The 12,122-nt window shown below is 64.7% G+C and overlaps 2 protein-coding genes across 9 annotated transcripts in view; both read left to right on the forward strand.

The window, feature by feature from the left end:
- Positions 1–5,126, forward strand: part of ZC3H18 (zinc finger CCCH-type containing 18) — a 60,689-nt gene extending 55,563 nt beyond the window's left edge. For 6 of the 8 annotated variants that reach the window (XM_073882386.1, XM_073882385.1, XM_073882388.1 and 3 more), the window contains 8 exons: positions 50–193; positions 483–542; positions 1,313–1,473; positions 1,704–1,900; positions 2,434–2,530; positions 3,527–3,623; positions 3,965–4,003; positions 4,229–5,126. In XM_073882386.1, coding sequence (XP_073738487.1) covers positions 50–193; positions 483–542; positions 1,313–1,473; positions 1,704–1,900; positions 2,434–2,530; positions 3,527–3,623; positions 3,965–4,003; positions 4,229–4,442 — 1,009 coding nt within the window. In that variant the 3' untranslated portion in view covers positions 4,443–5,126. The remainder of the gene's footprint in view (positions 1–49; positions 194–482; positions 543–1,312; positions 1,474–1,703; positions 1,901–2,433; positions 2,531–3,526; positions 3,624–3,964; positions 4,004–4,228) is intronic. The other 2 variants (XM_025860369.2, XM_025860375.2) reach the window with 1 other exon arrangement.
- Positions 5,127–8,208: 3,082 nt separating this feature from the next.
- On the forward strand, positions 8,209–11,147 carry IL17C (interleukin 17C). Its single transcript, XM_025860393.2, has 3 exons — positions 8,209–8,223; positions 10,053–10,381; positions 10,781–11,147. The coding sequence occupies exons 1-3, from the start codon at positions 8,209–8,211 to the stop codon at positions 11,040–11,042; spliced, it is 606 nt and encodes a 201-aa protein (XP_025716178.1). The 3' UTR covers positions 11,043–11,147.
- The last annotated feature ends 975 nt before the right edge of the window (positions 11,148–12,122 follow it).

Raw genomic sequence — 12,122 nt, forward strand, 5'->3', positions numbered from 1 at the left:
CCTCCGCCTGTGCGGCCGGGTGTGACCCTCCCCCCTTCTCCTGTCACAGAGAGAAGTCTGTGAAGAAGCCAGCCCCACCTCCAGCCCCACCACAGGCCCCCAAAACCACTGCTCCAGCCCCCGAGCCCGCCAAGCCAGGAGACCCTCGGGAAGCCCGGAGGAGGGAGCGGCAAGCTAGGACCCCCCCCAGGAGGTGAGCGAACGGGCTTCGAGCTGGGGCCGGGGGGTGGGGGGGCTGTTCAGTCCTTGTCCTGTCACATCGCGTGCTTGAGCCTCGGTTTCCCCTGACCACGATGGGAGGTGCGAGCGCCTGCGCGCCAAAGGTGTGGTTGCGCGGGTGGCAGGCGCCCCTCGACAGGTCTCCCCTAGAAGGAGGTGGGGCTGCTGCAGGATATGCCGAGGACGGGGTTGGCATCTCGCTCCGAGGGGACAGCGCACGCCCCGCGAGCCGCCTGGTGACACGGGCCTGGTCTGTGTTGCAGGCGGACCGTCAGCGGCAGCGGCAGCGGCAGCAGCTACAGCGGCTCCAGCTCCAGATCCAGGTCATTGTCGGCACAGCCCCGGCCCCTGCCCCCCCGCCCGTCGTGCTCGGGGCGCCCCGTCGCGGCCGGTCCGGTAGGGACGAGTGCCGCCATCGAGCCGCTGGAAGAGAAGACGCTGTCAGACCAGTCCGTAGATCCCAGAGCAGACGTTCTCGTTCGTTTCTAGGCAGCCCAGGTTTCCCTCAAAGAGGTTTAAAGACCCCGCCTTTAAACAGAACTGGGCCCTTCCTTTCTGCCTGGGTCCTTGCGGTGTTATCGGAGAGTGACCGGACTCGGACTCAGCGGCCCGCGGCGTGGCACGTCCTCATGGCGCGGGCTGTGGCAGCAGCACCTGCGAGCTGGCCGCCATCCCCGTGCTTCCCAGAGCCGCGTGCGGGGCCGGGGCACCTCTGCTCTGGGCTCTGGTGTGGCCGCGGGGCAAAGCCCTCCCCTTCCTCGGGCCTCACAGCCTGGGCCCTCAGCTCTGTCGTCACCAGCCTCACTCACAGCCAGTCACTCATCGTATGTCCCAGCCCAGCAAACAGGGTGGCTGCTCTCTCGTGCACGGGCCCTCGACTCTGTGACTGGGGTGTGCCTTCACTGCGGGGCACCTTTAAACCGCCCGCCTTACCCCCTGAAGTTTCCGGTTAGGTGGTACATGTTCCTCGAAACTGGAGGCTGGGGAAGGTGGATGTGGACACCCACGGCTGCCCCCCCTCCCCGTGGCCTCTGGCCCCTGGCCATCTTGCCGTCGGGGCCACGTGGGTGCAGACGTGCTTGTGTGTGTCCAGGTCCCTGAGCGTGAGCAGCGTCTCCTCGGTGTCCAGCGCCACGTCGAGTAGTAGCTCGGTGCACAGCGTGGACTCAGACGACATGTACGCAGACCTGGCCAGCCCCGTGTCCTCAGCAAGTTCGCGGTCCCCCACCCCAGCCCAGACCAAGAAGGAGAAAGGTACAGGGGGCTCCTCGTGTCCTGGGCATTGTGGCTGCAGAGGCGGGCAGGCCCTTCATGGAAAGAGGGTGTGTGCACTGCCTCACTTGGTTAAACAGGAAAGCGCAGCAACCTCCCAGCTCTGTCCCGTGGACACGTGGCCTGGCTGATAGCACGTCCACCCTCCAGGTGGCCCCCAGGAGACCGCCGTGCCAGGGTGGTGACTGTGACTTAGCATTTGTTGTTGGCAGGAAAGTCTAAAAAAGAAGATGGGCTTAAAGAAGACAAGCGGAAAAGGGACGCGTCCGCACAGCTGCCCAAGTCCTCAAAGCCTTGTGCTGGAGGTAAAGCCCAGCAGCCCACAGCCCCCCAGCAGGGGCCCCCCGGGCAGCCCCAGCAGGGCACGTTCGTCACCCATAAGGAGATCAAGCTGACGCTCTTGAACAAGGTGAGGCCGTGGGCACTCCTGCTGGCAGTTCCGGGAGCCCCGCTCCCCGGGGGGCATCCTGGTTCCTGGGGCCAGTGAACGGTGGCTGGACATCAGCCCGCTTGTCCTGCTGCCCTGGTGGGGGAGGCGTGGGTGTCGGGTGGCGAAGCCCAATAGCATGTCCTGGGAGATGAGAGCGTCCCGGGGGTGGTGGGTGCTCTCCCCGGCCCTTCTCCGTGTAACTGGCCCTGTGTGAGCTGACGTCCCCGAGGCTCCCTAGGACTGGGAGGGCGAGGTGCTGAGTCCCTTGGGGTCCTCTCCGGGGCTGGTGGCCCCCAGGGAACACGGTGTCTCTGCGGGCACCTTCGCTGCCGAGAACGAAGGCCCGAAACCCTGGGCCTTCCCTCCCTCGGGGCCCCGCGGGCACCCACAGGAGGGGCTAGTGGAAGCAGATGTGGGAGTGAGGCCATCACCGCTGTGCTCCCTGCTTCCCGCGGGGGGCTGGTTCTGCCCGGTGGCCAGCCGTGCTCACTGTGCCCCCTCCATTGTGCCAGGCGGCCGAGAAAGGAAGCAGGAAGCGTTACGAACCCTCGGACAAAGACAGGCAGAGCCCTCCTCCGGCCAAGCGGGCTAACTTATCCCCAGACCGAGGTGAGCTGCCCACCTCTGCAGGGCCCAGCGGGGCGGAGGGGCCACGACCCCGTGTGCTCTTCAGTGTGGGCCCCAAGGAACCAACGCTCGTGTGGTTCCGTCCATCGATGTTAAGGTTTTAGAAGTTGAAACTCCGGAAAAAATGTCAACGTTTGTTAATGTTAAAATAACAGGAACAAAAGTATTATATTTTAACACAAATAACCTTTTTTATGAAAAATAACTACATTTCAACGAACAAAAATCAGGAGTGTCACTTTTTTTTTCTTTGAAAATGTCTTCAGTGTCTGGCTGACAGACGGTGGCTCGGTCCTCCGTGATGGCACAGGGCGTGCAGACTCGGGGGGCAGAGGGCAGGCCGGGGGGCTCGGCGGTGCTGCGCACGCAGTCCAGCCCCGGCTGTCTGCGGGCCCTCTGCCCGGCCGGCTCTGATTGCCGACGCACAGCCATCCTTCCTCCCTAAGCAAAGGGCAGAGGGGGCGCCCCTTGCCGGTGCCGCGGAGCCCGGGACTGCAGCACGCCCGCCTGGGCCGAGAACCGGCTGGTGCCAGAGCCTGTGTGCTCCCCAGGCGCTGACCACCCCCGCCCGCCGCCCTCCCACAGGCCCCCGCGCTCACTGGACGGCAGCGCGGCGAGCACCCCTGGCCTTTTGATTTTACTTCTCTTTCCTATGCCCCCCTGCCTGTTGGTTCCCAGTTCGAAGGTGTGAGTGATGAGGGTCTTTGTGTTGGATAAGTGGGAGCTCGTTGGCCTGTCCTGACCTCGGCCTACGTGGGCTCTGGGGCTTCCCTTTCCGACGTGACCGGCACTGCCCTGTCCCTTCCTTTGACCCACTCTGCCTTTTGCCTCTTCCCGTGAGAACATGCAGGCGGTACTGAGCTGCCACGTCTCTGGCATGGGGTCGCCGGCATCCGGTAAGGCCGCCCCAACCCTGTCCATGCACACCAGCCCACTCTGGGCTGGGACCGCGGTCTTACCTCGTCCCGTGTCATCCAGGTTCTCGGGACCGGAAGTCAGGCGGGAGACTCGGCTCCCCGAAGCCAGAGCGGCAGAGAGGCCAGAATTCTAAGGTGCCCGTGGCCCCGCCGGATAGGTGAGTGCCCCACCCGTGCCCTGGGCGCACCACCTGGGCACCGTTGCCTCAGGGCAGGCTAGCCAGAGCGTTCCTGCCCCGCAGCAGGTCCTAGAACGAGGGCCCCGAGGCACGAGGCTCCCAGGTGCTCCCGGCTTCTCCTGCCTTCCCCGTCGGCCCCGGAAGCGGGGCAGAGATTTCCTCCTCGCAGGAGGCCGGCTGTGAGGCCCTTCCCTGTCACCCCACTGCTCAGGGTCGTGGTCCAGACGGGTTTGGGACTCAGCCATCTGTGTAGCCCCCCACATGTCCCGGCCCTCAGGGCTGCTCCTGGGTCAGCACCATGGGATTTCTCGCCACCACAGGGGGAGGCCGCAAAGAAGCACCAGAAGCAGGAGGGACAGGTCAGCAGGGCACCGGCCGAGCCCTGGACGCTGTGCCCCCTTCACGCTCCACAACCGAGGGCGGGGGAGGGGCACTCCCCACTGCAGCCTGGCCCGCTGCCGCCGGGAGGCAGACCTGTGTCCATGGCCGCCAGGGCCCCATGTCCTTGCCCAGCGCCCCGCGCGTCCTTGCCCAGCAGGAGGCTTATGGCAGACCCTCTGATGGCCTCCCCCTCCCCCCCACAGGAAACGCCAGTTGTCTCCCCAGTCCAAGAGTTCCAGTAAGGTCACAAGTGTGCCCGGCAAAGCCTCGGAGGCCGGCACTGCCAGCACCATCTCCGGCGGCACCAAATCAGGGAAGGCCAGCACACTGTCGCGGCGCGAGGAGCTCCTGAAGCAGCTCAAAGCCGTGGAGGACGCCATCGCGCGCAAGCGGGCCAAGATCCCCGGGAAGGTGTAGGGGCCCCACGGGCCCGGCCCCCGCCGCAGTGAGAGACTCTCGTGTTTTTATAACTAGCGTGAGCACAGCCGTCTTGGATTTTGAAGTTAATGTCTTATTTTGGCTGTGAATCTTTTTAAAAATTAAAAAAGAAAAAAAAAGTTTCTCAGCTGGAAAAGAAGCCACACACGATGAAGATGATGTTGAATCCCAATCTCCTCCCGACCAGACCAGACTGAACCAGCCCCATCCCAGAGCAGAAGTCCCGCCAGACAGGCAGGCAGGCCGGCCGGCGGCAGGAGCGAGGACGCGGCACCAGTTTTATGTAAATGATCAGCCCCGGGTGCCCAGTTCCGCCTGCCCGCCTTTCCTCCCCGCTGCCAGCCAGCCTGCCCTGCGTCCTGGCCTCCGCACGCGCTCCTTCCCGGCCCGGGAGCGCCCCATGCTCCTGAGCAGCCGCCTCCCCACCCCTGCCCGGCCCCAGGGTCAAAAAATAGATATATATTCTTGACTGAAGTCCGATTGGGAAATATTTCCTGTCTTTTATTTTAAGCATCAGATTGTTTTAGTTGATTTAAAAAGGAAAAAAAAAATACAGAAAAAGACCAAAAAAAAAAAAAAAGGCTGAGGGTGTTGTTGGGCGTCTGTGTAATGTGGAGGGTCTTTTTTTGAGGGATCTCCTAAAATAAAGTATTTTGATAAGCAGCCATCTTGCCCTGGTGGTGGTGATTCCGTGGGCCTGGGCCCGCCTGGTGTGCTGGCAGCCCCGGCTGACGGAGGCTGAGGGTGCTGCAGGGCTCCTGGAGGCCCTGATGAGATGCCCTTGGCGCTGCCGGCGCAGGGGCTGTGCCCCCCCCCGGCCCCCGTGGGCAGGGCACCTTGTGTCGTCGTGGTGACCCTGGGCCTGGCGGGGCGTCCTGAACACGGGAGCACCTCCTGCTCGCGCCGGTGACCTGCTTTCCCCGAAATGGGTGCCCGAGCGGAGAGGCCAGGAAGCATGGTCGTCGGGCTAGGCCGGCCCCCGGCCCCAAAGCTGGTGTGTACACGGGCTCCCCCGTGTGCGTGCACGCAGGCTTGACAAATCCTGGGCCCAGGACCACCCTGTGGCCGTGCTGCCATGAGGGGGTCCGAGCGGAGCCGCCCTGCTGCCCGCTGCAGCCCCCGCGGAGAGCCCCACCGCCGCCAAGATCACCGCTGAGAACCCTGGTGCTTGCCGCGGCCCTTCTTGGGGGAGTGAGCTCGCTGAGGAGCACCGAGGCCTCCGAGCGCCCCCACGTGGTCTGGGGTGGGCGGGGTCAGCACCCCTACGCGCTCAGATTGCTTTAAAACCAGACACCCCCTGGGGTGTGTGCTGCTGCCCCCAGGTCTGGGGAGGGCCGCAGGGACCGGTTCAGAAGGCAGCAGCCCCGGGGCCTGTCCCCTGCCGGTGGGACCCGCTGAGCTGCCCTCAGGCTCTGCCCAGAGCCGGGGTGGCGGTTAGAGCTTGGGGGCCTGGGGGTGAGCCAGGTCAGCGTTCCGTGGATGGTGTTTCGTGTTGCCTCCACGTCCTGCGGGTTGTGTGAGTCCTCCTGCGCCACGGTGGCCTCAATCCTGTGTCCCAGCAGGTTTTCAAGGCTTATCTGATCTGCCGTCAAGCCGGGTACAAAGGGAACTCCCATTCTGAGTGGGTGGCCTTCGAGGACACAAAGCCAGAACCCAGGGCAGGTTGGGGGCCAGCCCGATCCCATGTGCTCTGTACCCCCGGGGCCGCTGCACCCCACAAGCCAGCTGGGAGCCCGCAGGTGAGCCCACCACATGTCCCTGTCTGCACATAGCTCCCCTTGCCCCACTGACCTGGCCCGGGCCTCTGACACCGAGGCTGGAACCACGGCCCTGGGTCCCCTCAACCCCAGCCCAGTTTAAACGAGCATGAGCCTTCTGGGCTCATGGCTCCTCTGGGCCAGACTCAGTAGTACCTGTCCAGGGAGGGGTAAGGGCCACAGCCGGAGCCAACCCTCCCCCTGCCCAGTCTGGTGGAAAGAACATTCGTGGAAAGAACATTCCGTGCCAGACATCTGGAAAAAGGAAACCCTCTATTATGTAATGGATCCTCAGGCATGTTGGCGCTCTAGGGAACATGATGGCTGAGATCCTGACTGTGGTTAACATGCAAATAGTGGGGAAAATTAAGGGCCGTCCCTCCAGTTCCGTGTCTGTCCGCTAGACTGCCCCCCGTGTCCAGGTCCAGTCTTCACAGCTTGAGCAGCCCTGCCACGTGACACATGCTGAGCCACCCCACCCCCACCTGCTTGCCATTCTCCCACCCCAGGTCCTTTGCACATGCTGTTTCCCCGTTTTCTGGAACTCTGACCTGACAACTCCTCACGCTAACTCTGGCAGCTCAGGCCAGCCCACCCCATCCCTCAGGCCTTCCCACACTCCTTCCCCAACCACCTGGCTCCTGCTGACGCCCCCCAGCCCCCACGGCGGCCTCCCTCTCTCTTGAGTGGATAAAAAGAAACAAAACGAGGGTTTTTTATTTTGTAATTCTTGTCACTCAAATGTGAGATACAATCTCCAACGTCATGAGTGAACACGTCAGGCTAACGCGGCAGCTCGTTTGGTGAAAGTGAAATTTCTGTGGGTTTCTCTTTGGTCACTCACAGCACCCGGCAGGGCTCCTGGGCCTCCCCCCCTCCCCCACGCGCCCAGCTGCCCGGCTCCCCCCAGGGACAGTTGTCACCCGTCTACCCAGGGCTGCAGGCCGCCTCACTCAGCAGGACGCTGAGGGAGGCAGGCGCATGGTCCAAGGGGCATGGTTTGAGGGCGGGGCCTTCCCGGACACCGCCTCCGGGACTCCCTCCAGCCTTCCTCTGGCAGCGCCTTTCCAGTCTTGCCCAACCCGGGACTTCTGTGCTTGCCTCAGCCGCCCGCAGGAATGAGGTGCCACCTGGGCCCCCGCCCTGCATCCTTCCGGCCTTGGCACCGCCCGCCGAGACCCCCGACCCCCGGGCCCTGCCCCTGGTCTGCTGGGCCAGTTCTCCCCCCACCCCAACCCCCTGGGGACCGCTGTCAGGACCACGTGGAGCCGCGAGGGGCGGTGGTGCCGGGAAGCAGAATGGGCGCTCAGCCTGGTCCCAGGGTTACTCTGCCGAGCGCGGTGCCCACCCGTGGAAAGGCACAGAAAAGGCGGAAACTCCCCCCCGCACCGTGGGGGGCTGGCATGGGCAGGGGGCCGCCGTGCTTGCCCAGTGCCTCCAGCCGCGCCCCCGTGGGGAGGGACCCGTCAGGCAGCCACAGCAGAAGTGACCCTTTACAGCCGTTTCGTTTCATAAATAACACCTGTGTGCGTGTGCGGCCAGACCCCCCCCCCCCAGAAAGAAGGCAAGACCACTGCACAGCGGGCATCTCGCTCCCTCGGCCTCCAGGCTGGGGTTCACCTGCCAGCACCCCGCAACTGGGGCCCTGTCACGCCGTTTTACTCCCTGGGGAGCCAGGCTCGTCCTTCTTCCCCTCGTTACAGCGTATTTGTGGACCAGCTTGGTGCCACCACACCGCCGCCCCTGCCCTCAAGGGGCTCACACTGCCTTCTGGGGGGACACAGGAGAGACTGGAACTCACTCTCCCGAGACAGGGAGGCGGGGGTCAGCCCGGCCTCGGGAGGGGCTTCCTGGACCTCCAGCATCTGCGCTGGGGAGGGGGTCCTGGGCTCAACTGTGTAGCCCCCAAAATACATCAAAGGTCTGGCCCCAGTCCCTGTGAAGAAATGAAGGGTCTTGGCAGATGTAATTAAGGTAAAGATCTTGAGATGGTTCTGAATGAGGTGAGTGTCCTTAGGAAACACAGAGCAGGGGAGACAGACACGGGCAGAGGCCCCGTGAAGACAGGCAGGGGTCGCAGCAGCGTGGCCACAAGCCAGGGGGCTCAGAATCACCAGCAGCCCCCGGAAGCGGCAAGAGGTGGGAACGGTCCTCCCTCGGAGACCCCAGAAGGAACGGACCCTGCCCACAATTTGATTTCAGACTCTGGCCTCCAGAACTGTGGTGTCCTCAGTGTGTAGTACTTAGTGATAGCAGCCCTAGCGAACGAATGCAGGGGGTGGGGATCTCCCCATTGCAGGAGGTATGCAAGCAGAGGGCTGACGACCAGGGACCGGGGCGTTGTAGGCAGGAGCAGCTCTGGGGACTCAACGCATCTATCCATCCAACTGTTGGGAAGGAGCATTTCCTCCAGGCCAGCGAGGGACAGGCTATCCCCTAACCCTCTCCTGCTCCCCAGGAGGGAGAGGGGCACAGGACAGCCCACTTGCAGGTGCAGACACCTGCAAGGCCAGGAGGGCAGGTCCCTGCCCAGAGTCACACCTGGGACAGCCCTGCTCCCCCAGGGGGCCTTCGTGTCCCTGGAGACTTAGGGAATGGTGCGTATCCGGTCACTGCCCTGCCCTCCGACCCTCATCAGCTGGGGGATGCTTTAGCCTCTGATAGGAGAGACCGGGGACACACAGGGCCCTGTGTCTTAGGGGTGGCCAGGGGACCCAGGGAGCGGCGTCCAGAGCTCCGCCAGATGGCCTCCGACTGTCCCTTTCAGGACAACCAAAGTGCCTGGACCGTCGCCCCTCAGCCCCCTGCAGCCCCCCTGCAGCCCTGAGAGGGGCCTCCTCAAATACAGCTTCTTGGGGTGCAGGCACTTTAAAGTTTCCAAGGCGTTCTCACCCACATCTCTGGCTTCTAGGGTGAGGATTTGTTGAGTGAATCCGCAGAAACCCAGCCCAGAACCTGAAGACACTGGCCGGCCCCCGGCTCCCGGAGCCTCTTCCGGACTCTCTCCCACCTGCGCAGCTGCAGGCAGACAGACACGGGGCCCCTCCTGGACTATCTCAGATGAAAAACGGGACCAAGTGCGTGTCCACAAGCTGGGGAACCAGCCCTGGAGGAGTTCCACGCAGCCCTGTGGACGAGCACGCTGCCCCAGCGCCCCACTCATCGCGCCAAGCAGCGGGAACTTCCCCGTCCTAAGAAGCCGTGGGCTCCCTGGCTCCGTTTGCAAGGCGGCAGCCTGGGACAGGGTCCCTCTGGGTGTGTGTGTGGGGGGGGGAGCAGAGGAGTGGGGGTGGGCATGGCCCGCCCCGGGGCGGGAGGAGGGGCCGGGGACCCACCGGGAGGGGAGGAGGAAGCAGCGCAGCCGGGCACTTCCCCAGGAGGAAGCTGCTCCGGATTTTCCCCAGGTGTGGCTGGAGGTATAAAGGGCACCTGGAGCCGGGCAGCCTCCAGGTCCGCAGCCTCCAGGCCCGCAGCCAGGTGCACCTGTCTCTCCAAGCCCAGCGCCCCTGCTGCGATGATGAGCCTGGTGAGCCGCTGCCTCTCCCCACGCCCCCGCCTGCCCCGTGCCGCCGGCTCCCAAGCAGAGGGGGTTGGCACGGGGTTCAGGAAGCCCCCCAAATCTGGGGACAGGAGAGAGCCAGGGCCCAGGAGCTCTGGTGCTCTGGGGAGCTTGGGCTGAGGGTCAAGTTTCCCTCTGGGCCTCAGTTTCCCCAGCTGTAGAGGGAGGGCCGCACCCCATCGTTCCACGGGAAATAGGGCAAGCTGGGAGGTCAGGGAGGTGCCCCCTTCCCTGGGCACTCCCTGACCTGACCACCCAATGCCTGTCCACCAGCTCCTACCCGGCCTCTTGCTTCTGCTCTGGCTGCCCGCCAGCCTGGCCCGCCATGGCCCCCCGCTCTGGGGGGGGCCCCACCCCCACGGGACCCCACGCTGCTACTCGGCCGAGGAGCTGCCCCTCGGCCAGGCCCCACCACACCTGCTGGCTCGAGCTGCCAAGTGGGAGCAGGCTCTGCCTGTAGCCCTGGTGGCCAGCCTGGAGGCGGGGGGCCGCAGAAGGCGGCATGACGAGCCCCCGGCTGGGACCCAGTGCCCGGTGCTGCGGCCTGAGGCGGTATTGGAAGCCGACATCCACCAGCGCTCCATCTCGCCCTGGAGATACCGGTGAGGGCTGCAGGACTCCCCAGGGACAGGGGTCCCTGCTCTGGGGGGTGGGGCCGTTCCCTCCCCTCTCTGAGCCTCAGGGTCTCCCCCCTCCCCCGCTAGATGGGCCATCCCCCCCCCCCCCCCCACCGTCTGCAAGATTGCAGCCTGGCTCCCTCCCCAGGATTCCCCGGGGACAATTCTGAGGTCCACACTTGAGCCCCTGCAGGGGTGGCTGGGCCCGGTGTCGGGGTGGGGGGGGAACTCTCTGGGGGGCCGTGGGGGGCACGATGAGCCTCACTAGTGGGGGCCCCGTGCCACCGGCCCCGCAGCCTCGGCTCATGTGGGCGAGGAGCACCCTGAGCACGAGGGGCAGCCAGGGGGCTGTGGGCAGGGGCCTCACCCCGTCTGTCCCTGCAGCGTGGACACCGACGAGAGCCGCTACCCGCAGAAGCTGGCCTTCGCCCAGTGCCTGTGCAGGGGCTGCATCAGCGCCAAGACGGGCCGGGAGACGGCCGCGCTCAACTCCGTGCCGCTGCTGCAGAGCCTGCTGGTGTTCCGCCGCCGGCCCTGCTCGCGGGACGCCTCGCGGGTGCCCACACCCGGGGCCTTCTCCTTCCACGCCGAGTTCATCCGCGTGCCCGTCGGCTGCACCTGCGTCCTGCCCAGGTCGGCACAGTGACCAGCGGCCTTGGCCGTCTTCGCTGGACACGCTGGACGGTCGGCGTCTCTACGAAGAGGACCCCTCCTATTTATGTGTATTTATTGGTTATTTATTTGCCCCCTGGGGTCCCCGGGCAGGTCCCGAGGCTGCAGGCCTCGGGGCTGAGGAATGGCGGTGGAGACCAAGCAAGGGCAGAGCGGTGTCCCTGGGGCCTGTGGGGGCACCCACCTCGAGACTCGGTCTACCCTTTCTGCACAGACAGTTGGGATAGAAGGAATCGTTTTATTCTAGAACGTCTTCAACGAAAGGTGTTCCGACGTCCCCTCCGCGTCTGTGGTTCCCCGGGCTGCCCTCACTCGCTCACGGGCCTCAGGCTGGTCCCGGCCCCCAAGCTTCCTCTTCCCTGCAGCCCCCCAGGAACAAGTACCCCTGTATTTCTAAAACACCTATTTATTTTAAGTGTAAAATGTGTTGTTTAATTGACAAATGCCCCCAGGGCACAGCGTCGGCCGGCAGAGGGCAGTGGCTGAAGGCACCCTCCTCACCCTCACCCCTGCCTGGCCTTGACACCCAGCCGGTCCTGCAGGGGCGGCCACTGGCCCTAGCTTCTGCGTCCTTCCAGAAATGTCTGTGCGTGAACCCCAAGGGCAGCCAGTGTGCGAGACGTGTGTGCCCTGCATGCCCTGGCCGGTTTCACCTGTCGACACCCCTGGCCCTGGCACCCGCAGAATGGCTGGGCTCCCGGTCTGGCCAGGATGCGGGCAGGCCCTCCTCCAGCAAGGGGACCTACCCTGCTTCCCCACGGCTGGGGGCGTCGGCTCGGGGGGACGTGACTGCGCAGCCCCCTCCAAGTGTCTGTGTGTCCCTTCCAGCCCCACCAGACACCCAGGCCAATCCGAAGGCCGGTCTCCGTCTCGCTGCCTGGATGCCCTGGGGGCTTCTGCCCACCAGCACTCACCTGGCCTGCCCGGCACCCCAGCCTCTGGACCCGGCCTGCAGAATGGCCGGGATCAGAGCCTGTGCACTTCCAGCGAGGCAATGACCCCCCCCCTTTGGAGACTCAGTTTCCCCGGCCCATCTAAGGACAGTTTTCAGCAC

Source organism: Callorhinus ursinus, unplaced genomic scaffold, assembly GCF_003265705.2.
Source record: "Callorhinus ursinus isolate GAN/ISIS: 27379988/994484 unplaced genomic scaffold, GSC_fseal_2.0 scaffold46, whole genome shotgun sequence".
NCBI classification, from domain to species: Eukaryota; Metazoa; Chordata; class Mammalia; order Carnivora; family Otariidae; genus Callorhinus; species Callorhinus ursinus.